The sequence below is a fragment of the Ambystoma mexicanum genome, chromosome 2q (genome assembly GCF_040938575.1).
Source record: "Ambystoma mexicanum isolate Mex_15411 chromosome 2q, UKY_AmexF1_1, whole genome shotgun sequence".
Lineage (NCBI taxonomy): Eukaryota > Metazoa > Chordata > Amphibia > Caudata > Ambystomatidae > Ambystoma > Ambystoma mexicanum.
The window spans coordinates 837,750,706-837,773,042 of NC_090924.1; the positions used below are offsets into that span (position 1 = coordinate 837,750,706).

The 22,337-nt window shown below is 46.7% G+C and overlaps 1 protein-coding gene across 1 annotated transcript in view; it reads left to right on the plus strand.

The window, feature by feature from the left end:
- Window positions 1–22,337, plus strand: part of NRP1 (neuropilin 1) — a 279,683-nt gene that overhangs the window by 144,781 nt on the left and 112,565 nt on the right. The window contains 2 exon segments of the mRNA XM_069648055.1: window positions 14,604–14,759; window positions 18,794–18,960. Of these exon segments, the coding sequence (XP_069504156.1) occupies window positions 14,604–14,759; window positions 18,794–18,960 (323 nt within the window).

The following is a 22,337-nucleotide window of genomic DNA, read 5'->3' on the forward strand; positions in this document are numbered from 1 at the left end:
TGCTGCTCTATAGATTTTCTCGCGGTAAAGACTCCCAACGTAATTTAGAGAAGTTTACATAGGCTCCGAGCACCACTGGCTCGTCATAGCTTCCCCGCTCTGGTCAATACAGGGAGTACATTACTGAGCAGCTGAGCACAAAGGGATGCCTGGCGATGGATGCTATTGTCGGTGTAAATCAGGCTCTCCATCCATCTCGCTGGCTTATGCTCTTATGGTCAATGGCCACGGCGTGCTGGCTTCCAGCCTGCTTAGGGACCTGCCTGTGTGCATGGGGGAGCAATGCACACCTGGGGAATGCTTCACTCATCCGGTGCTGGCGGTCCAGCAGGCTGGTAGAGCTAGTGCCCGGTCATACATGTGTACGTGCTCTGTGGTGCATTATTTGCATTGTGTGCAGTGGTAGAAGTGTACCGAAAAGTGTAGTGGAGCTGTGGTGTCTCGGCAGGGGAGAGGGTAGGCGGAAGCATCGTGCAACATGTAACAAGGTGTTGAAGCCAGGGCATTGCAATAGTCTAAGTGACTAGTAACTAAGGCTCCTATTACAACTTTACACTTGCACAGGGACCTGAAGGGACACATCATCGATACAGAATGGTGAACATGGCCGTAAAAAGTAGAGGAATGGTAAACAGACAAAAATAAAAGTAGTGGAACACTGCTCCCGACCGTTCCCGCTCACTTCGATCACTGATTGTGTGTGCATTTACAGCTGGATCTGGGCTTGCGGCAGCCATTTTGAATGAAGGTGGCAGCTGCGGCATATTGTCCCGCCAGGACTCTGGCGAGGGCCTTGTTTCACGGGACATCTTGTCAATTCTTGGGCGGTGAAAGGTTTATTTTTTATTTATTTTGTATGTTATTCTCTTCTATTTTGCACAACACCCCTGCCAGTAGAATGCAGCTACTCCCCACGATGGCATTAGGCCTAGCTGCACACATAATATTCTCTCACATACTCTTCAGTCTACCTCTCGGCTCCCACCCACCTGCCTGCTCAACACGGGTGACCAGCAGGGACTTGGCCACCCCTACCTACGAACCGGCCAAAATGCACACAGGCATTCTATAACTCTCTGGCGAATTTCCATACTTGGACTCCGGTCCCCAAGTGCGTTCAACCTACAGCGCGTGGAGACCATACCTGTGGTGAAAGGCACTATACAAATGCCTATTACGTTACATTTGGTAACGTGCTCCCCCATAATAAAATATGAAGGCAGAATTCTAGGCTGAGACGCTGAAAGAAAGGATATGAAATGTGTCTAAAAATAGCTTGTTGGAAAGGTGCAGTGTGGCAAAGGATGTTACTGGAATGTTGCCCCCAAAGAGTGACCCTCCCTTTAGGCCACTCTGAGGCATAGTAAGCATGGCAAACATTCGGGGAGTGTCACCGCTGAAAAGGCGCCCCACAAACACTATGGGGACGCCCAGATTAAAAAACATCCGCCATTTGCTTGCATCATTTTCAAAATGACCGGGTGAAAGACAAAAACATGTCTTACAATGATGTAGCACATCCCAGAATAAGACAACATATCAAGGTCTGTTTTCACGACTGCTTTGGCTCACACAGCTGCTTTAAATTAGACGCTACACCGCAGTGCCTTTTCACTCATTCGAAGCAATTATGTTTTCCGAGGCCGCGCTCAATCGAGCCTTCAAACTGTTAGGATGGGGGCGCGCCGTGTGGGGGTCGAACGGCCAAGGGAGGTCAAGTGCACACTGGATACAGGATGTTATCCGCTCCTAGGGGGTGTTTCGGGAAAGCGATTCCCGCTCTGCCCACACACCCACCTGGTGCTCAGGAAGGCTCGGGTGACGTTTCAGGGCAGGGGTTAACCTGGCCCCACCGGCGACAGAGTCGCCCTAAAGTGACTGGCCTTCCCTGCAGTAGAGGCCCGCAAACAGTGCCATCCGCTCTGTGCCTTTTCTGCCCACAGTGGGTGGACCTGCAGTGGGCACCCTCGCGTATAAAATCAAGGCTTCCATTGAAGACTTGTGTACACTCCCCGAGATGGCTCCTGCGCCTCAGCCCTGCCATCTGCTGCTGCTGCCAGCCTGCAACAGCCGCAGCAATGCGTGTGTTGGGTAGGTCCGTTGATGATAAGTTGCCCGCTATTATATCCTTTCAAAAAGGGTTTCTTAATAGGCTGCTGTTTCTCGCAAGCCCCAGTAGCCTCAGGAAAGGGGTGGCATATTGTGGGCAGGACGCTGAGTATATATCTACTGCCAAAGCAAAACGGATCTGACGCTCAGTTGCCAGATGCCAGGGGAATGGCTTTGTCAACAGCGCATTCTTTGCAGTGGGGGTGATCTGGGGCCTGAACGCCATGCGAGTGAGGGGTTAACCCCGCCCGCCTGCATTCCACTTGATACCAGAATGACAGCTTATCCGGGGCTTCCCAGACGCACAGTGACAGGTCAGGTCCCCCTGGTTGCACGACGTGGGGTGTTGAGCTGACCCGCCCACACCTCTCAGGCAATCGATCTCCATCTTTTGCCAGGCTGGCAGGATAGCTCAGTGAAGTGAGCACATGCAGCTGCGATGCCACCGTCTGGCATGCCGCCATTGCTGCCCCAGTTTCTGGGGAGGCTACATTGAGTACTGCTGAGTGATGTACGCCATGGGTACTCCTAGAATACGTCACTGCACTCAGGGTGAACATCTGCTCCCATGAACTGGATGGGAGAAGATTGGGCTGTCGGACACGTGCATCTTCTATCAGGCACTAATATGTGTGTTGTCCATGTTTACATCTTTGGTCATTTTCTAATAATAATAATTACAATAAAGCACTTGTGACTGTGTAATTTATGTTGCACGTGGGTTTTCTTTGTAATAATACAATATCAGCCCTTTTACAATCTTCAAAATGTTGTTCTCGAATGGTACTTTAATGATTCTTTAGAAAAAGGTTCTTTCATCCCAAAATAATCAAGACCTATACCACATAGGCCTCTCATTACAGGTTAGGGTCTTTTGTGTTATAATAATAATCATAATTTAGCATTTATACAGCGCTACGAACCTTCAGGCATCTGAGAGCTGCTTATTATTACCCACGGTGTGCTCGGAAGGATGAAAGGCTGAGTTTGGCCCTGCTGGGATTGGATGAAAGGCTGAGTTTGGCCCTGCCGGGATTCGAACCTGCGCCGGCAGGCTTTGCACAGATGTCAAAGGAAGCACTCGCTGTGCTATGGACCGGCTGTTATATATCATGTTATATATCATCTTCAGGCACTCCAAGAATACTAACTGTAGTTTTTAAATCCATATGGTGCGCGCATACCTGACTCATCCAGAAAAAAACAGTGTAGTTAGAAAAGCTTCAAAGAAAATATTGAGTAATTCATACACTAATAATCAGATAAAATGTTTCCCTCGGGTGCAAATACCATGCAAAACAGTGCTACGCTTTTGCAAAGTTTCTGTACTGTAGCCCCGGATTACTATATATTTTTTAATGAATTGTTTCATTTAGTTTAAAGCGTTATTGTATGTTCTTATTGTGATTAGAAGTTAAAGGCATAACATCAAAGGTATTAAAACAATCCGATGCATCTCATAAAACACTCCTTATAGCGCAGCACGTCACAAATCCTAACATCCTAAATAGCAGGTACTGTGGACAGAATGACTTTACTAATAGTCAAATACATCAATGGACAGAAGGAAGTAATATGCTATTGCAGTCAAGTTGGGTGATCCATCCCCCGTACCCTGTCATCCCTCGCTGCATAACCAATCCACAGAATATCAGTGCATTGGCTGAGCACAGAAAGGAATAGGAAAAATACACAAATCAATGCACAGTCCGAGCATTTGAATGTCACAGGCGCTTCATTCTAATCCTCCTTAAACTCCAGGCAGTCACTCCAGAGAGTGGAAATTAATGATCTCCAGTTTCAGATCCGTTAGTCACTCGCTACATGGTGCCACGTTTGCCCATCTCCACCAGCCAGTCCCCTGCATGCAGGCACTTCCCTGACTGCCAGTGACATAAAATAAGTTCCTTACCTGAGGCCAGACATTGGTTTTGGCATAGTTGTGTATCTTTAGACGGAGCTTGATTGAATAATTCCTAATACCAAATTGATTCTTTCGCAAATATCCCACCATCCAGAGTGTAACTTCCAGCAAGAAAATAATGCATGGGAAGTGGATCCTGCATCACCCAACCTGCTCAGATTTCCAGCCGGCAACGGGTTCTTGCAGCTTTGCCTTCAACATTTTTACTCTGAATTCAGGGAGGCAGGACACACCTTTTCTGTGCAGTCTGTCATTCATGTTTATATGCACCTTTGGGATATCTAAACATTCTCTGGCTGACATATCGGTATTTGGCACCTCGTTCCCTTTATTTCACTTTCCTCAAACACACATTGACTGGTTTCAACATCCTGTAGATGAGTGAACAGGTTCATTTTCTTATGTCTGGCTCAAATGTAATCTCATTTACAGATGGATGATCCCCAAAGCTCACTCTAGTTCTGCTCATCACCACTGCGAGGCGGTTTCCTGGGTACAGGGAGCGCCAGAGTTCACTTTGTGGAAGACCCACTTCTTGCCCCAATCTTCAGCATAATATAGACATGTGATGCTCGAATAACTTCCACAGTTGTATCCCCCATCCCTGGGTAGCTCCCTCAGAGTCTCAGCCTTGGGGCTCATGGCAGTTCCTAGCTTCCTCCTAGCCTGGGCTGGAGGAACGCCTTTTAAAGTTGAGGTTGCACACAGTTGCAACCCTTGTGGCTTTTGACCTTCACAGTCTGCCAAATGTCTGCTCTCTTCAAAGAAACTAAAACATCATTACTAGTGTCTGGGTACCACCTCGCAGCAATGTGCACTTTTAGCACTTTAGTTACTAGTGAGAGGAGTCTCGTGAAGGCCGGCCTGGGAGCATTCCATTCATTCTATCAATCCTCTACTCTAATAACTGACCAGTGTGATGATTGCCAGGACGAGGGGCACAGGGTTCATCGGGCACTCGTCACAGTATTTTCAAATAGTAGACAGGGGTATCAGGTGGAGAACCTGCTTGTGTAGTACATTTCAACAAGACAACTATCATGCGCTGCAAAGGGCAGTTGAAAGTGTAAGTGATGCACTTATCCGCTGCAGTTTGCATTGTGTACTTTGAGTTTTGCTCCAAGTCATGTGCATTCTTACTTTACTTAGTGCTCTCTTTTTAGAGCACTTTAATACACCACTGGGATACAGATACCTGACTAAGAATACAGAATAACAAGCCCTGTCCTTATTTGATAAGCATGGGACTGCCAGGATCAGTGGCTAGTGCTGTCTTGTTATGTTCTTGTGCTACCTGCGCGTGACCCCTTCAATGGCCAGCCTGCCTGAGGTGGTCGTTCTTTGTTTCTTTGTCATTGCTCCACCAGCCCTCCTCCACTCCTCGTCTCAGTCATTTCCAGTGTTGCTGCAGGCAGCAGGGCGGGTAATAACCCGACATTGCACTGCAGTGCTCTGGGAGGAGCAGGGCGTCATGGCGTAGCAGGAAGCAGTGGCTGCAAACATGTGCCGCAGATGCTTTACAACCCGAAGCTTCGCCCAGGCAGTTATTCTTCAAAGCACTCTGGTCGCCCCCCCACACCGCCCCCGGATGGTAACGCGTGCCCCTCCCGGGGGTACATAGAATGCATCTCCACTCTCCAGCCTTGTCCCAGCATGCAAGAGCCAACGATTCAATGGACAAGCTCAAAGGCATGTGCTGCCCAACGCCTTCGCGTGCAACTTACAGGCATAGGAGCCAATTCCCAAAGAACCACTCCTTGGGCTTAAGGAATGCCAGGTGAAACATGCCCCTGCGAGTGGTGCAACCTGCACCTGAATACAGTGTTAACAAAGAAATCACGTGCCGCTTTCTTAAGTGGCAACTCCCCACTCACAAAAAAAGGTCCTCAAAACGATTGGTTTGACATGGAGTACTTAGCTCCAGAGTAATTTTCCTAAGTCAAGCAGGGGTAGAAAAGTATACAAAACATTCTCTAAACTTGTTTTCTCACTTCCGGTTATCTTTCCACCACGTCCTCTTCTTATTACACACATCTCACACCTTTGCACACAGCCTGCATTACTTGTACAGCTCAAATCCACCAGTTGCACCTACACTGATGAGTACTGCAGTTTGTGCTTCTTCGTAGTACTCTAATATTACCCACTTTAATGATATTCACTATATGGACTTGGGTAGGGTGAAAGTCTGAGTCACCCTCCCCCAGGATTCAAACCCGTGACCGGCCAGGCGAGCACAGACCTCAACAGTGGACGTTGCCCTGCCTTACTGGCTTGCATGTTGACATGTGCGGCGGAATGAGTTCCCCAGGCAGAGATGTACTCTGTCCGGAAGAAACTGGAATTATGTTTCTTTTCTGTGATAGCATTGATGTCAGGCTTGCGCCCGAGAGGCAACCAGCCCTACCAAAAAGTATTAATATCCCTTTAAAAGAAACTCAAATTACATATTGTGGATTACTTTTCCAGATCCCTCTTATAGATTGGAAGGGCCTGCTTCATTTGCTTCCTCTGGGATCAATACTGTATTAGCTCAGTGGGTTACGGCGCACATATTGTTAATAAAAATTCAATATCTCTTTGTGCAAAATTCTGCTAAACTGTCGGCGCCTAAATGTGAACCGCCACGAGAGTGAATAGCACTGCAAGGCGCTGGGGCACTATTCAAAAGGACTAAATTAAGAATCCCCGAGTAGACTTAAAAATGATAAGCCGGTGAGTCATGGAGTCTTCACCACTGTGAACAGAGCCCCTCTGTTCACCCAATCAATGTCCAGCTTGTTTCAGAGGCTGAAATGCCCTCTAAGTTCACAGGGTTACAATTATTGTGTCTGTGCATTTAACCCATTATTCAATTTTACATGTTTTTCCCAAATCGCAATGGCTGCACACATACTGAGTGCACCCAAGCACTATGTACTGCCCTACTCTCTCCACTGACCTGAACTACAGCGCCCAAGGGCGTTCAACCTACAAGCGCTTTGAGATCATACCAATGGTATATAAGGCGCTATACAAATGCACAATAACCTAACATAACGTATAATTTAAACAAACTATAACGTATGAAAAACTGTTTATTGGGAATTTTAATTTATGAAAATTGCAGAAATCTGATATTTTCCAAAGCATAATGCGGTCAATAACATCCTTTCCCCAATACTGGAGTGATGCTTTTAGAAACAATTAAATTAGGGGGACCATATGTTGTTTTTCCCTGTACAAAATCACAATTAAACTGTTTCAAAAGGTGGAATGTTGCTTGTGCACTACAACTGATAGTCTTACAATTATCTTAAAACTTGGTTGAATTTAATACAGTCCCCTGTATTTTCCAACACGTGCACTGAGGCACATTGTGCAGGTATAGAACTTCCCCGTTGGCACAGATCTGCTCTAGCAATAGGATTATGGGTTTCAGCTGTGCACGCTCTGGGTAGGTGCAAATGTCCCTTTTGTGTTATTGAGCAAGTAATAAACCTGATGGACATATTTACGAGACTCAATGGCTCTGATGAATGGTTGATGTGTATGAGACCTCGCGACGTTGAGCATCAGCTAAGGCAATGCCCCATTGGCCGATAGTCCACAAAAGTACAACAGTTGCCATTTCCAGTAGTCCGCTATACCTTAAAGTATCTACAGTCAATGGCTTGCAATGCTTCTTACTTATCCCGCATGGATATCAAGAGGGTATCTTAGGCACAACCAAACCAAGTCGAAAGTGTATTCTAATCACTACCAAAAGAAAGGCAGGCTAAGTCCAAGATGCAATTTGGCAGCTTCACATCCCAGTGCCATATTTATGCTAAATATTTCAAATGTATTATTAATTTATTGTTTTCTGGTTAGGCACTTATACAGCAAGTAAAATACTGAGTGCCCACAGGGCGAGGGGACGGAAAAAGGGATTGCAATACATTACAGAACACAATATTTAATAAGAGCAGTGATGTAAAAAGGAAGAAATGACAAACCTACTATGCCTTGTGAGTATTCCGAACGTGAAAGTGCAGCAAGGAAGAGGGGAGAGGGTGTAAGTGCTGGGGAGTCCGAGCTCATGGGTGAGCCACAGATAAAATGCTTGGGTTATTGAGTGCTACACAGCCTGGGGCCGCACTAGAAGTAAGTGCAAATCTCTGGGGCGGAGCGTGTGCCATGGCAAGTGCTGAGGGTAGACAGGAGCTGGGCCGATTGGGTGTGGGAGGTCAATGCGCCGAAAGGATACATAAGGACCCCGGACACCAATCACAGCAACTGTGGGATTAGCAGAGGAGACAGGAAGGGAAGGAGGAGGTAAAGAGGAAAGTCTTGAGGAGCTTCCAGAATTTAAGACAGTCCTGCTCAAGGCACAGAGGCAGGGGAGGCTGTTACATAGGAGGGAGCCAGCCGAGGAAAGCGATCGACCACCAATCCTCTGTTTGGGAAAACACTTTTCACACAAAGAGTTTGTGCCAGAGGAACATAGTGGTCTATAGGGAGAGTATTAAAGTGGAAGATAGTGTGGTCCCTGGGCCCAGACAGCCTTGTGGATGTTGCAGAGGGATTTGAATTTAATCCGTGCAGCAACCAGGAGCCAGTGAAGACTTTTTAGGGAAGGAGAGATGCAGTACCTGGGCTTAAGTCCAAGGATAATTCTCGCTGACCTATTCTGGATTACCTGGAGGGGTCGCAGAATGGAAGGTGGTAGATTCAGGAGGAGGCTATTTCAATAGTCAAGCCTAGAGAGAACCAGGAATTGGGTAACATTAAGCCTCTGGGGGAAAGTGAGAAAGTGAGAATTCCTTTTAGAAGGAATAACTGAAAGTGGAACTTCTTGGCAATGTCCTTAGTGTGAGGGAGGAAGGAAAGAGAGGAGCCGAAGGTAACTGCAAGGTTTCTGGCTTCAGAAGAAGGAGACGCGGGTTGAGAGCCCAAGGACGAAGACCGGAGTGCAAGGAAGAAGGTGGGATCAGAGATCCTGATGTGAAGGATCTCAGTTTTACAGTCTTTGAGGCAGAGACCGTTGGGGGTGCACCAAGACTGAATGGCAGATAGGAAGTCAGGGATGATGGAGGGTGCAAGAGGGTCAGCAGGAAGTTTGAAAAAGAGCTGTGTGTCATCTGCATAACACTGGAAGGAGGAGATGAGGCGTACAAGCAAAGCAAGGTAGATGTTAAAGAGCCAAGGGGAGAGGAGAGAACCCTGGGGAACACCAGAGGTGGAGAAGGAAGAAGGCAAGGAGAAGGTGCCTAGGATGACTTGGGAGAAGCGGTCAGTAAGGAATGATGTCAGCCCGTCCAGTGCCTGTTCAGAGATACCACGGGTATCGTGGAACCTGTGTATGAGGATGGAATGGTTGACTGTGTCAAAGGCAGAGAAGACACAGAGAAGGATGAGGACAGCTGGGCAGTTGGAGTGCAGAGAGGCGAGGAGTTCTTTACGGGTGTTCAAAAGAGCAGTCTCCATGCCTCTGGATGCTCGGAATCCAGAATGATGGTTGTGGAAACCACCAACAAGTTTGGTGTGTGAGTTGAGTTGGTGCAATGCCAGCTTCTCCAGCTACTTCCCGTTAAGGGGGTGATGGAAATAGTGCGGTACTTGGTAGGGCAGGTAGGGGCTGCTGAAGACCTTATCAGGAGTGCACTCTCCGTTAAGAAGATCCCGATGGCCTGGTACACCCACTACTACACAGAATAAGATCCAAAATGCCCAATGCGGACTTCAGACAAGCTGCTCAGGCCCTTTGTCCTCTCTCATCTGGCTGGTCACAAAGACCTAGTGGCCTGGCACTCCTGAAGTTGCCTCTTGTTATGTTATGTTAATTTATACTGCGCTCTGCTACCACCCAGGGGCATACCTCAGGCTCTCACGTGGCTCTGCAAGAGAAGAGGGTGGTGTGTTATTGAGGATTGGTTCAGAACTATGCAAAACTGGTGTCTGTGTGCGTTGTCTTGCGTGTGGCAGTTGGTTGAAGTCCCATCGAAGAGTAAGCTACTCACCGGCACATGGCTAAACAAAGAGCTAAAGTGATTGAGTAATTGCTGTGTCATGAACAAAGAAGCTGCCACCCAATCTAGCAGAGAAACTCAGAATCTTATCATGGCAGCACAGCAGCAGTTGCCACAACAAGCGGGACGCTATGACAACCTGCAACATGCAATGGACATCACATGGGAGTGCAGCTGAATGAAGGCTCATTGGACTCAACATTCCAGTCAGAACTTGAAACTCCAAGCAGTTCTTGCTCTCCCACCTTGTGTCCATGAATCAATCACATGTTTGGGAATCTTGATTCGAACTCCTCCTTACCACGGAGGCAGGCCCAGGCTGTTGATTTGTTGGAGCCTAGCTTTCCCATAAATCAATCCCCCATGTTATTACTGAACAGAAGGTCTATTTCTCACATCTTGCAAAGTAGACTCAATGGGTCATCTCTCCAAATCGCATGCAAGCCAGGCTCAGTTCCTCCACCATATTGGAAACTCTACAGGGGTTCCAAAGGCGTTCATCCGGATGCACAGGGCGTGTGGTGTACTCATTCACCCTGCCGTAACATTGAAAGAACACAATGCTCTGCCGGTGCAGAAAAGAGAGCCATTTTGGCCTTCCCTTTGGGCTGACTCTGTGCTCAAAGCATCAAAGTGATATGCTGCATATGCACGTGGGGATTTTCTGCCCTTGCAGATCAGATGCTGCTGCTTCTCACAGACCGATTGCCCTGTCAAGGGAGCGCATAAAGCTTTGATGGCAAAGCTCCACAGGAACGCGCTGCTCTACGGATATTACGCGGGGAAAGTCTATTATGGAACGTGGGGGAGGGACGAGCAAGCGCAGTTTTATTTTTTGTTCTGGAATGCGGTCAAAATATCAGAACATTCCTGGATTGGAGGAGCAAGTGCCTTTCTTTTGTAGTAAACCTATTGGACAGATTGTATCGTAAATCTAATGGACAGCGGCTTCCTGGCCCAGCATGGCCTCCAACTGGGGGATGGGGCGGCCTCGTGGAATATCGTCCTGCAATGTCTTATGTGCTCTGCTGTTTAGAGGAGAAAGGACAGCAACTTCTGCTGCCCTGTAGCTGTGCTCGGATTCCACGCCTAAATGTGTCCGTCACACCATACACTCGACTGCAAAGCCACTGCAACGGACCTCAAAATCGGATGTAGCATACAGTACACTCCAATCACTCCTGCCAGAAGGAAGAATTTGGAAAAGGTGACCCGTGTCGCTCTAAATTCATATTCACCCCGTTTTTGTTTAGTGTGACTGTGTTGTCATAATGGGTGTGAAATTGACCCATTGGGCGGGGTACATGCTTACTTCATGGAAAAACATGCACGCTCGGGTATGTTCTCATTTTTTCTGAGTTTCTCATCTGTGTGACTGTGTTATCATACTCCGACAGGGCAGCCACACACAAAATGGAAGCACGATTCCAAAGTGCCACAAAATAAGCTAGAACGCATCTGCAAGAAATGGTTTCTATCTCAGAGAAGCCATCCGATGTGAACAATGTTCCCTTGCACCCGTTTATCTGTTTAGTGGCCATGTGCGTGTACCCAGTGACATGGAACTGCACTGAAGGATCATCACGTGCTGCCGCTTTTGAGTACTGAAGAAACAGCACTTGCTCAAGGAGGCAGTCCAGTTGTTTTGTGGGTTGTGGGGCACACATTTATGTTCGTTGAACTGTAAGCCACACAAACAACGTAATCATATAAGTTGATGACTACCCATTTGTTAAGCAAGTTAATTTTCATTAGCAAACAGTTTCTTGTACGAAAAAAATAGAATGTGTATTGTTAACCACCTTGTAGTGTTTTAATTGGACATGGAGGATATGTCAATGGCTTTAAATAAGAAGCATCAGCTAAAAATGGTGACTTCTACCTGGTTATGCTTCGTGTGAGTGAGGGGGTTAAGGTCCCTGTGAGAGGTTTCATCTCCTCACATTAGCCTTGAGAGCCCCTAAATCAGCAGCCTTGCCCATTGTGTCCATGCTAGGACAACTCTGGACCACCTTTGCCAGGCACTCTACAGGGGTGTGGTGGGGTATCAATCAAGTGCTTATTGGCCACTCCTTGGTCCTGTCCAAAGCCCACTTCAATGGCCACAATTTGAGCACTCCGGAAAAAGAACACCACTGGCAATAATGATGGGTATGTGTTCCTTGATTTGGAGACCACCTAAGAGAAATGTTGGGAGGCCCTTCTTCGAATGTGTTTGCACAAGAGGCACATTTTACACATTGCTGCTTCTGGGCTAAATTGCACACAAGAATCTCTCGTGTTTTTCTACACTAACTGTGGTTCCCCCTTAAAACAAATATGCTAATACGATGAAGGAGCATTCTCTCTCATGACAGGCACCATGTTATGCGTCAGACATGAAGAGGCTCCGAGAAAGCCCAATGGTGGCTTCCAACTGGGGGTTCTTGGCAACTTCAAGATTTGCTATCCCCACCCTGTGCACTCAGAAACCTGAAAGATGCAGGGGCTGGGAGGATGCCCACAAGCGTGTCTTAGGTAGGGGGAGACATGCACTTGGGGGGCATGTCTTCTGGGAGATAATTCTTCAATCGGTGGTTTGGAGGCAAGTCATCTGTGGGAAGTTGAGTTGCGGGCTATCTTACTTCTAAGAGTCAAATGATGTTCCAACTAGCCTTGCTCAGAAATACACTACCGCTCCTGAAACGTAACTGCTGAGTAGTGTGGTGAAGACCCCTATACATAGTGTATATGATTGCTGGTATCTCCTTTAAACCAGACTTCCATATGAAAGCCTGTAATGAATTAATAGCTAAGCGATTACCCTCTGACATAAGCTAGAGAGAGGACAGAGAAAAGCCAGCATTAACCCACAATGGATTCCAGGAGTGAACTGAACCTGCTGTGGGCAGTGCACATTGGCTTCTCAAGCGAGAGCCCGAGTATCTGCAGAAGCTTTTACACGACTGCATGCTAATCACGACCCTCTGAATGGGCAAAAAATATAAAATGACCAACAGGCATATCGCAGGTGTAGATCCATTGAGATATAGGCTCATGGGCACTAGAATATGCTCATCCTAACCCTGAGAGCGTGGCCAAGAGACGTACTGTTTGGAAAGACTCCTGAACCGCAGACTGCAAGTGCAGACCTTCAGTGGGGGCATCGTTACAGATAATTCAGTGGCCCCAAGACACCAGCTGTGGGTCCCCCTCGCATTCAGCGGCTCAGGGACCCCCGAGAAGAATACCACCTCACCACCTGGCCGTATTATCGATGCCCCAAACAATAATATTTAGCCTACCATCCATTGCATGTTATATCTTCTACATAGTCATGGAAGGGTTGTTTTATGAAATAATTGTTCGTAACATTAATCACAAATTGATTTTATTTCAAATTTGGATTTCAAGCGCTGCAGACTCATTATGCTCTGTGTGACACTGACTGAAATGGAAGGGATGGGGTTTCTTAGTGTTGTGTGTGGGTCTCTGACATGGCATGTGTTGCAACGGCTGGAATTTGACTTTTTGGGGTGATGGTAGCCCCTCGGCTTTGTCTTTGGATCAGCTGCAGCATTGTCAATCACTGCTTTTGAGTGTTTTCTATTCCGCTCTTCCATTATTGATTTTCTTTTTTCATTCTTGTTTTTCATCCGTATTATTTCTCCACATGTCCCAGAATAATAACGCAACCCCCAGTGCCGCGAGACCCAATCCCAGGGTGCTCTTAACAATGAACTGGGTTTATATTGGAATGTGGTGCCTTGCAGAATGAAAAGGAAGTCTTTGATTCCAACCGTGCCACAACGCCTTTGATCATATCAAAGAGGGTTGGCAATGTAACCCACGGCACCTTTTATCCAAGAGTCTGAACGAGTGTCCATTCTTCCTTAACATTGTGCATGATTACTTTGGTATCCGGCGTGATCAATAGCCCCATCCATGGCAATAACCAATCAACAACCTTACGGATGGAGGTTGGGCCTATCTGATATGATAATGTTCTTCTCATTCATAGGCCATCTAATGACCAGACATGGACAGCTTTGTTCCATTTCCATTCAAATGGAGGCCAACAATGAAAGAACTTCAGAAGGATCTTCCATGAGAAGACACCTATTTGGCCACTCCCATCTCCTACCAGGACCTCTTTTAAACATTTTGATGTCCTGGGAAGAAGATACCCCCTCGTCCAGCGGGTGGTCATTTTCTTGCTGGCAGATTCTTGTCTCTGCTGACGCAGGCGCTTCAACACAGCCCAGTTGTGCTGCCACATTTAATTAACTCCTCTGATATCTACAGAGGTGACTATCAATCACCATAAACCCATAATCTGAAATTTGAGGTCGGACCAAGGGATGGAAGACAGCTCACTCACCATACTTTATTTTTATATAACCTGGCACATCATGGAATGTTGTTTCACAGTATGGCACACAGTGGGTCTGTATGTGTATCTCTGCGTGTGTGTCGATGTTTCTGCCTGTGTGTGTGGTGCATATTGCTAAATACTAATTCACAAATGGTATGATGTTTTTTTTGGCGCTACGCGGTGTTGTGAGAAACATCCGAGACTAACTGCGTCCTCTTTCTTTCAGTGGGCCCTCACATTGGTCGCTATTGTGGGCAGAAGACACCAGGCCGCATCCGCTCCTCGACCGGCATACTCGCCTTGAGTTTCTTCAGCGACAGCGCCATTGCCAAGGAGGGCTTCACGGCTAACTACACTGTCTTACAGGAAAGTGTAGCTGAAGGTCAGTGCTTAGCGCTCCCACAGAGCCTCTGCATGAATATCCTCCTCCATGTCTCCCAGCCCTCCAGGAGACGCATGAAACATTAAAGAGCCTCCTAAATAAATAAGCATGGTTTCTATATATATTTACGTTGGGGGGAGCAACGCTGCTTCCTGTTGAGCAGCTCTCTAAAACGAAAAGGCGCCTCCTTTGAAGTTCCCCCTGTGGACAGAGGGATTGCGGGCTGTTGTTCCGCTCCCTGGATAATAGTGCTAATAGAAATCAGCAGCATTGTTTCTAATCATTTTGAAAATCAATAGCGGCAGTCAGTTTGTATTTGAAATGATGCTGGAATTACCCAGGAGGGATGCATCAGATAATGGTGGATGTGGGCCCTTGTTTCATCTTTCCACTGTTTCTTCGCCTTGCGTCCCCTGGATTTATCTAGAACGCCCTGGCCTGGGTAGGTGGAATTTTCTGATGGCATTTTAGCCTGCCACCAAGGTTGTCACAGACCCTCTCCCTTGCTAGAGGCCTTCTCCTTCGTCGCCGGTCTAGGAAGTGGTCTATAATCCCACACTGTTTTTGCTGTGGATAATGGTGAGTTTTGTTCTATGAGACCAATCTTTTTCCAGTTAAAAAATGTGTCTGAAATCCCTTGGAATTTCCATGTTGTCTGTCTCACTGAATGCTCGCAGGCTGTCACTGCTGGCCATGAGAATACCCTTGCAAGAGCCCCATTGTAATAATATGTATGCTCGCAGGCTGTCGCTGCTGGCCATAAGAATACCCTTGCAAGAGCCCCATTGTAATAATATGTATGCTCGCAGGCTGTCGCTGCTGGCCATAAGAATACCCTTGTAAGAGCCCCATTATCATAATACCACAGTTTTGTTTAGTGTGTCATGCCGGATTCCTCATACTTCTAAGTATTGTATAAATAGGTGGCATTACCAACTGTACTCCACTCTGAAGGATTAAGGGTTGAGCCGGTCCTGCCAGGATTAGAGCATGCAAAGTTCTGCCTTGCTAAATGACTGAGGTGAGTGCTTAACTTGTGAGCTATCATCCTGGACTGCTTTACTGTCATTTGTATATGAGATAAAGCCCCCCAACCGAACGTTCCAAGGATAGTACAGGCCACCGACTTCTTCCTTGTGCAAATAGAAGTACAAGCCCGAGGCTGAGCTCCTTTGTAATGCCATGCAGCTAGCTATAAGGCAAGGCGTATTTAAATCCTTATTATGAATGGCCATACCATAATCCGTTTCGATACTTGTTCTCATAATGAAAGTGATGCAACATATCTTCCAATCGTTCATAAGTAGAATAAATGTAGGATCTGTAATGTTTGTCAAAGAAATGGCTAAATCGCAGTTTGTAATGTAGTGCAAATTAACATAAGCACCCTGCAAGCGGGAGCCAACCAATCAGGTGGCTAGGAATGTGAACTGAAACTGTCGATCCCAGCTGTGCTCCAAGCCGCCTGATGGCCGATTTGCCTGCCATTTACCCCCCATCCCCGGCACCCTCCGTTCTCTTTTATTTTTCATCGCTCCCATCCCCAATTACCTCATTTCGGCAGCTGCTGTCGCTCCTTCCTCTCTGCTCCGTATTGCTGCCACTCCATGGAGGCCATCTTTGAACAGTCTTATGCTTCCGCGAATGGTGCACCTGCGAGGTGACCCGTCCACAGAACGAAAATACTTTGAATTAGCCCTGTCCCAGCCCCCCGGGAAGTGTGCTAATGGCCTTAACCACCTGCTCCAAGCCTTGGAACGGGTGGTTAACGCCATATTGTAAGCAGATCTGATTTTAAAAAAATGCATTTGAAATCCACTTGTGTGCTTTAAAGTAAGTGTTAACATGCTAACTCTAAACACCAGCAGTGCACTAAATAAACATGCTACCATAGATGTCCACTTTTGGCTGTGAATTGTCACAGACAGTTCAAAGGACAGCATTGGGAAAAGCTGGGGAGGCCTTTAATGAAATGATTTAATGGCAACGAGGATGCTGCTCTCTGCAGACCACACACCTGCGTGATTACATCCCAACTGTAAAGAAGTGTTACTCTTGGCTAGTGATGCAATTGTCTTATCTCAGCTGAGTACTGATGTCACTGTCGCGGATATTGCGGGCTCCCACGAATGATCTAATAGTTAAAGTCAGCAAACACAGAAGGTTTGTAGTCAACTGGACAAATTAAAAAAAGACTATTTAGTTGAAAGTGTCTCAATTATAGGGCAGTTGGCCAGTACAGCAAACCGGTCATATTTTAAAAGATTCAACAGGACTGGGATATGAAAAGGAGTCCTTGGAACGAGGCACCTGCAATTCCTGGGATGATAATACCCAAACCCTTGCGGTGCCTTTAAGCGGCGCTTTGCTTTCCCTTTCCTGGATTGATCTAGAGGGGTTGCATGCTGGGCAGTCCCTGTGCTTTCCCCCATGAAGACACCAGAGAACAAGACCCCGTAACTACAGGGGATGATAGGCACAGAGATGGCTGGAGGCGACCTCTTAGGAGCGCAGACTCCGTTCGAAGAGAACAAAGCGGTCTCCAGTCTCACTCATCTCAACGGGAGGTTGTTTCAGAAGAAAGGGCCGGCTCCTGAGAAGCCGCTGCCCCTTAGTCTTTGAAGGGGTTACCATCTGAGGCTTCGGTGCGTGGTGCTGGCACCAGGAAAAGGCTTTTTAAAGCCCAGAGAAGCAGCGGCAGCGACTTCAGCCTGAGAGAGGAAGGCAGGCAGTACATCAGATTAAACTGATCCACTACTGCTTACAAAGTCCCCAAAAGCTGTGAACCGCTGTAGGGACTGTCTGCAAAAGCATGGCGTCTGCAGGAGATCATTGCTGTTCTATAGCCGCGGATAATCTGCCTCATCACTTTCCGTCTCATCCTGAGTATGGTGGTCGCAGTCATGATATGATATGAAATGGCATTTATAACGCGCCTATACACAAGCCTATGTCAATAAATGACATTAATGGCCATGCAGAACTAGTCGAGGAAATAGAATCAGGGCATGGCTGTATGTATTTCCTCCATAGGAATGGAGGAAGCGGAGTTACCACCGGTAGTAATTCCTCCAATCCCCAATGGAGTCCTGGTAAATGCCACAAACCCATAATGTGGTGGCTTCACCACCAAAATGGCCGGCGGTAACAGTAAACCCGTTTGGTGGGATTAGCATAGCTGATAAAGAAGAGACTCTTTGATTTCCCACCAACATTATTGTGTTCATCCATCTGTAATCCGGTTGTCCCCGGTGCTTTCCAAGTTGGTACAGATGCTGTCCGACTCATTTGTTGAAACTCATGCATAACAAGCTCTGAAACTATGTGGAGGAGTCGGGGAGTCCGAGACAGGTCCAGGGTTGCTTTGCAATGACTTAATTGTCTAAAGCTTTTATAGACCCTGGCAACCATCTGAGATCAATCAAGGGATGGCCAGACCACACAGCAAGGCTGCGTTGTGTCAGTCTCTCCCTTGAAGTCCAGCAGGGGCAGGAAATACCCGATCTAAGGAGCAGGCAGCACAATGAGGACCAACGTTTATTTCTTCAGTACTCAAACTCCCATCCACAATAATAATCATCTTTTTAAATATCCTTTCTCGTAAGAATGTTTACATTTTCTGAGATGACCCTATAAAACACACATCTAGTCCAACATATAGCAAGGGAAAGTTCACACTGGCCCAGCCTTTTCCTGTTAAAGGACTTTATTCACAGCTTTGAAAGACTGAGAGCTGGGGAACGCTTCTCACATTTGGCAATGGTTGGTTATGCAGAAGTTAAAATGTCCTTATCTTCTGGCCTAGCCATCACTATATGTGTCACGGTTCCACGAAATAGGAGTGATGTAAAAACAAAAAAGTGATTTATAATTAGTTGGATTTTAACCTTAGCACAGTTGAGTGATGTGCATATTGCCCTAATTTATTTGCATGTGTGCATGAGCGAATGCCTGGGGACATGTTATTCAGGCCTTTGTCAAGCGGTACTAAGATGAAACCATGCACTGATGGCAGCAATTGTTTCTTTATATAGATTTCCAGTGCAACGAACCGCTGGGCATGGAATCGGGCGAAATTGACTCTGACAAAATCACAGTTTCCACCCAGTACAGCACCAACTGGTCTGCAGAAAGGTCGCGACTCAATTATCCTGAGAATGGATGGACCCCGGGTGAAGATTCCATCAGGGAATGGGTACAGGTAAGCACAAACATTCCGGAACAACGGCACATTCATGGAGCAAAAGCAAATGTCTGCATAACAGTACTGTCTGATCAGCATTTCCAGAAGATAGCGCTCATACCAGAGAGCGAGTATCCAGCAGAGAGCAAAATGACGCCGACAGTGTAAATAATTTCTGTTGTCTGCTCTTCTATTGCTCTGGCTATCCCAGAGGTACTTACGACGATGATGTGTGCTTTGTTCCTCAGTCAGCATTATTTCAAAACAAACATGAAGGACTTCTCCAACAGGAAATGTTATATAGCGTGCTCCCTGAGTACTTACACATGAGCCGTCTTCATCAATTACAGCAGACACACAAAACGAAAGCCTGATATTGCCTAATTCTTTCAATCACATATTACTTGTTTGATGTATCTTGAGTGTACGTTACTTTGCCTTGTGTTGTATTTTCTAGGTTTACATTACATTTCTTTGAAATTCAAGGCAATCATCGTTCTATTTGAGCACATGGCCAATGTTTACACATCTTCATCCCTCATCGTCACTCTGTTATACTTTGGGTTTACAAAAATGACACATTATTAATCAGTAGTCACACATTTCAGTTTCTTAGCGCGTGCGCGCGCACGTGTGTGTGTGTGTGTGTGTCGCATTTTACAGTATGGATAGAAATATCACTGCTGACATATAATTTAGAGAGAATTTGTGTTGAGGCATTGGAACTGAAATGTGCTACCGCAGGGATGCTGGCCTTGGATTTTCTGCTGCAGGAATAGGTCTAGACAAGATTGGTTCTATGCTCCATACCTGCCCACCAAAAGATTGAAAATAGCCTTCTCCTTTGGGGAAAACTCAGAAGGGTGCCAATGCAAGCAAGTTGGGGGCACGCTGCCACTGACACCCAGAATCAATTGCAACCCGAATTACACCCCGTTGTTCATGTCTACCCTGCATCCCACACTTCCACGGGTATTGCCTATGGAGTCATGTTCGCGGCTTTCATCTCATGTTCGTTTGTAAGAAGGAACATATGGCATGAGAAAGTGCATGGGAGAGGTGCAGGCTCTTGCCCGCCGCGTCTCTCATCGCATACACACAACTCCAAACTCTGTGTTCCACAGAGTCCACCTGTGGTTGTTGCCTTTCTTTTTTCTCTTTAGAGCTTTTATACTGCAGTTGTGGGATTTGGCCAGCATTTCCTTTCTGTCACTTTCCGGAGCACCGAAGCCCAACATTTCACATGAATACTTAATGCTCCGCAGGACTCTAAAAGGCCCACTGCATGCACACTGTCTCCGCAATGATTCATGAGCGGCGAAAGCATGAAAGCAGAACCTGGGGCCAGTTGTTCACCCAAAGAGGTAGATGAGTGCCTCCCCTCAGCTCTCCAGTAGTCACCGGGTCCTTTGAGGGCCTTGGTCATGGGTGAACGCCGCTAAAGAAGGGCAGTAATGCACACCACACGGCCTGTCTTTTGTGGGTGCACCTGCTTCCCAACCAGCCTGACTTAGGTCACGGATTCTGGGATACCTTAGGAGCACGCAAGCATACTGGCGCTCCAGGATATGAGACATCTCTTTCTGGCACAGCGGGCACTCTTGTTCTGCTGGCGCGGGCGGAATGTGAGAGCGCGTCCCAAGCGGGTCAACAAATCAACCTGCTCAAGCATTGACAAATCCCCCAGAGCAGTGGTGGGCCTGCGGTTAATACCGATTTAGGCCTCTTAAGGGGAACACCTTGGGAGCGTGCACAATGCCCTCTTCATTGGCATGTACCACTCAGCCAGAGCTGTTTAGAATGTCTTCCAATTGGCAGCATACGTTCTTTTTCCGGAAAAATGCCCCTTTAATAGTTTGTATGTGCCCTTGTTGTGAGCCTCTCGTTTCAACTGCTCACTCCATTTTCTGAATAGAGTATTGTTCCGCGAGATGATATAAAAGCAGGATTACATTTGAAAATCTGCACATATGAATGCATTTTAATTAATCAAGTCCCCGCCAAGCACCGTTTTAATAAAAACAGGCTTATTTACGAGAGGTATTTATTTATCAGGAATCTGTTTCACTTGTGGCCTAAATTATTGCTCAGGTCCCGTTGCTATAGCAACACTGCGAGGAAAGCCAGGTCATGTGGTCTCCTGCAGTGGATTAACTGCGCTGCGTTGAAAGCACTCTGAAGCTCATGACACAGAGAATGCGCTCTCCCGATTTCCATGATTTTAAATAGGAACTCGGTGACCGACAAGAGAAAAACAATGCGTTAATTAACCGCCAGCATGTTTCCGCTTCCTGGGAGGTTTACTGTCTGCAAGAAGCTGGCGGCGAGGCTACGGGGTTTCTCACGAGAGGAAAGGACGAGCAACACGGCTCCTGGTTCTGAGCACACAGTTCATTATACATGTTTTGCAAAGCGGAAAGCCAGCAGGATTGTGTTTCTTAAAGCAAAAAAAAGTTCTTGATTTTATTTGTGGCCCAACTGAATTGTAAAATGCTCCTTGAACGTGGTTTGGTCGAGGTGGTTTGGTACTCTCTCAGCGCTCTCTTCACGTCACACTGTATGTTAAGTATGACCCATTTGGATGACCTGCAGTGCTAGAAATTGACAAAATGTCCTGCGGGAACCTCACCCCCCCCCTTCGAATGCAGAGGGAAGGGGCAGATTATAAGTGGTGTGGGCAGGACTGAGACCGTATTGTCAGTGGGTAGGACTGATGGGCCGGGCTAGTGCCGAATGATGTGCGTGCCCTAAAGCAATAGTGTGCTGGCTGCTTTGCATAAAAACAAAGTGCATTTTGGGAACATACAAATGACCATCAATTTATCAAACGTCTGTGCTAGTAATTCAAACGTGCATTCCTTCCGAGCATGCACTTGGTATGCACTTGGTATGGTGTTTATTTACTATGTCACAATAGTCAACCTGACAGTAAAATGTGTGTAAAGCATGAGACATATATATAGCTCTGGGCAGTTAATCAAAGGATGACTTTCAAATGCAGTCTGTGGAAACATGCAGTGCAGTCAGGTGCAGAGAACTTCCTCCACATGGGGGAAGGTGAACAGCCCAGCTCAGTCTTTGAATTCCTCCCCTGGTGACCTGCACATCAGAGGATGTGAGTTGATATCCGGAGTCATGCACCACTGGGTGTGAGGCGCCCAGGTGCACCACTAGAGTAAAATCACTCTAAAATAGATCAGACGTCAGTTACCCTTTAAATAATATAATTTCCATGTCATTGGAAGAGGTGCTCTAAAGGGTAACTGATGTTAGGTACAGGCAAAACCACTTTTTTAAAGCAATCTTCTATGGCAGGAAAACTCTTTACTTCCTAACAGAAGTGCTGATTTGCATAGCTAAAATGGCCGCCTCTCAGGGCGCAATTCTGCCAGTGC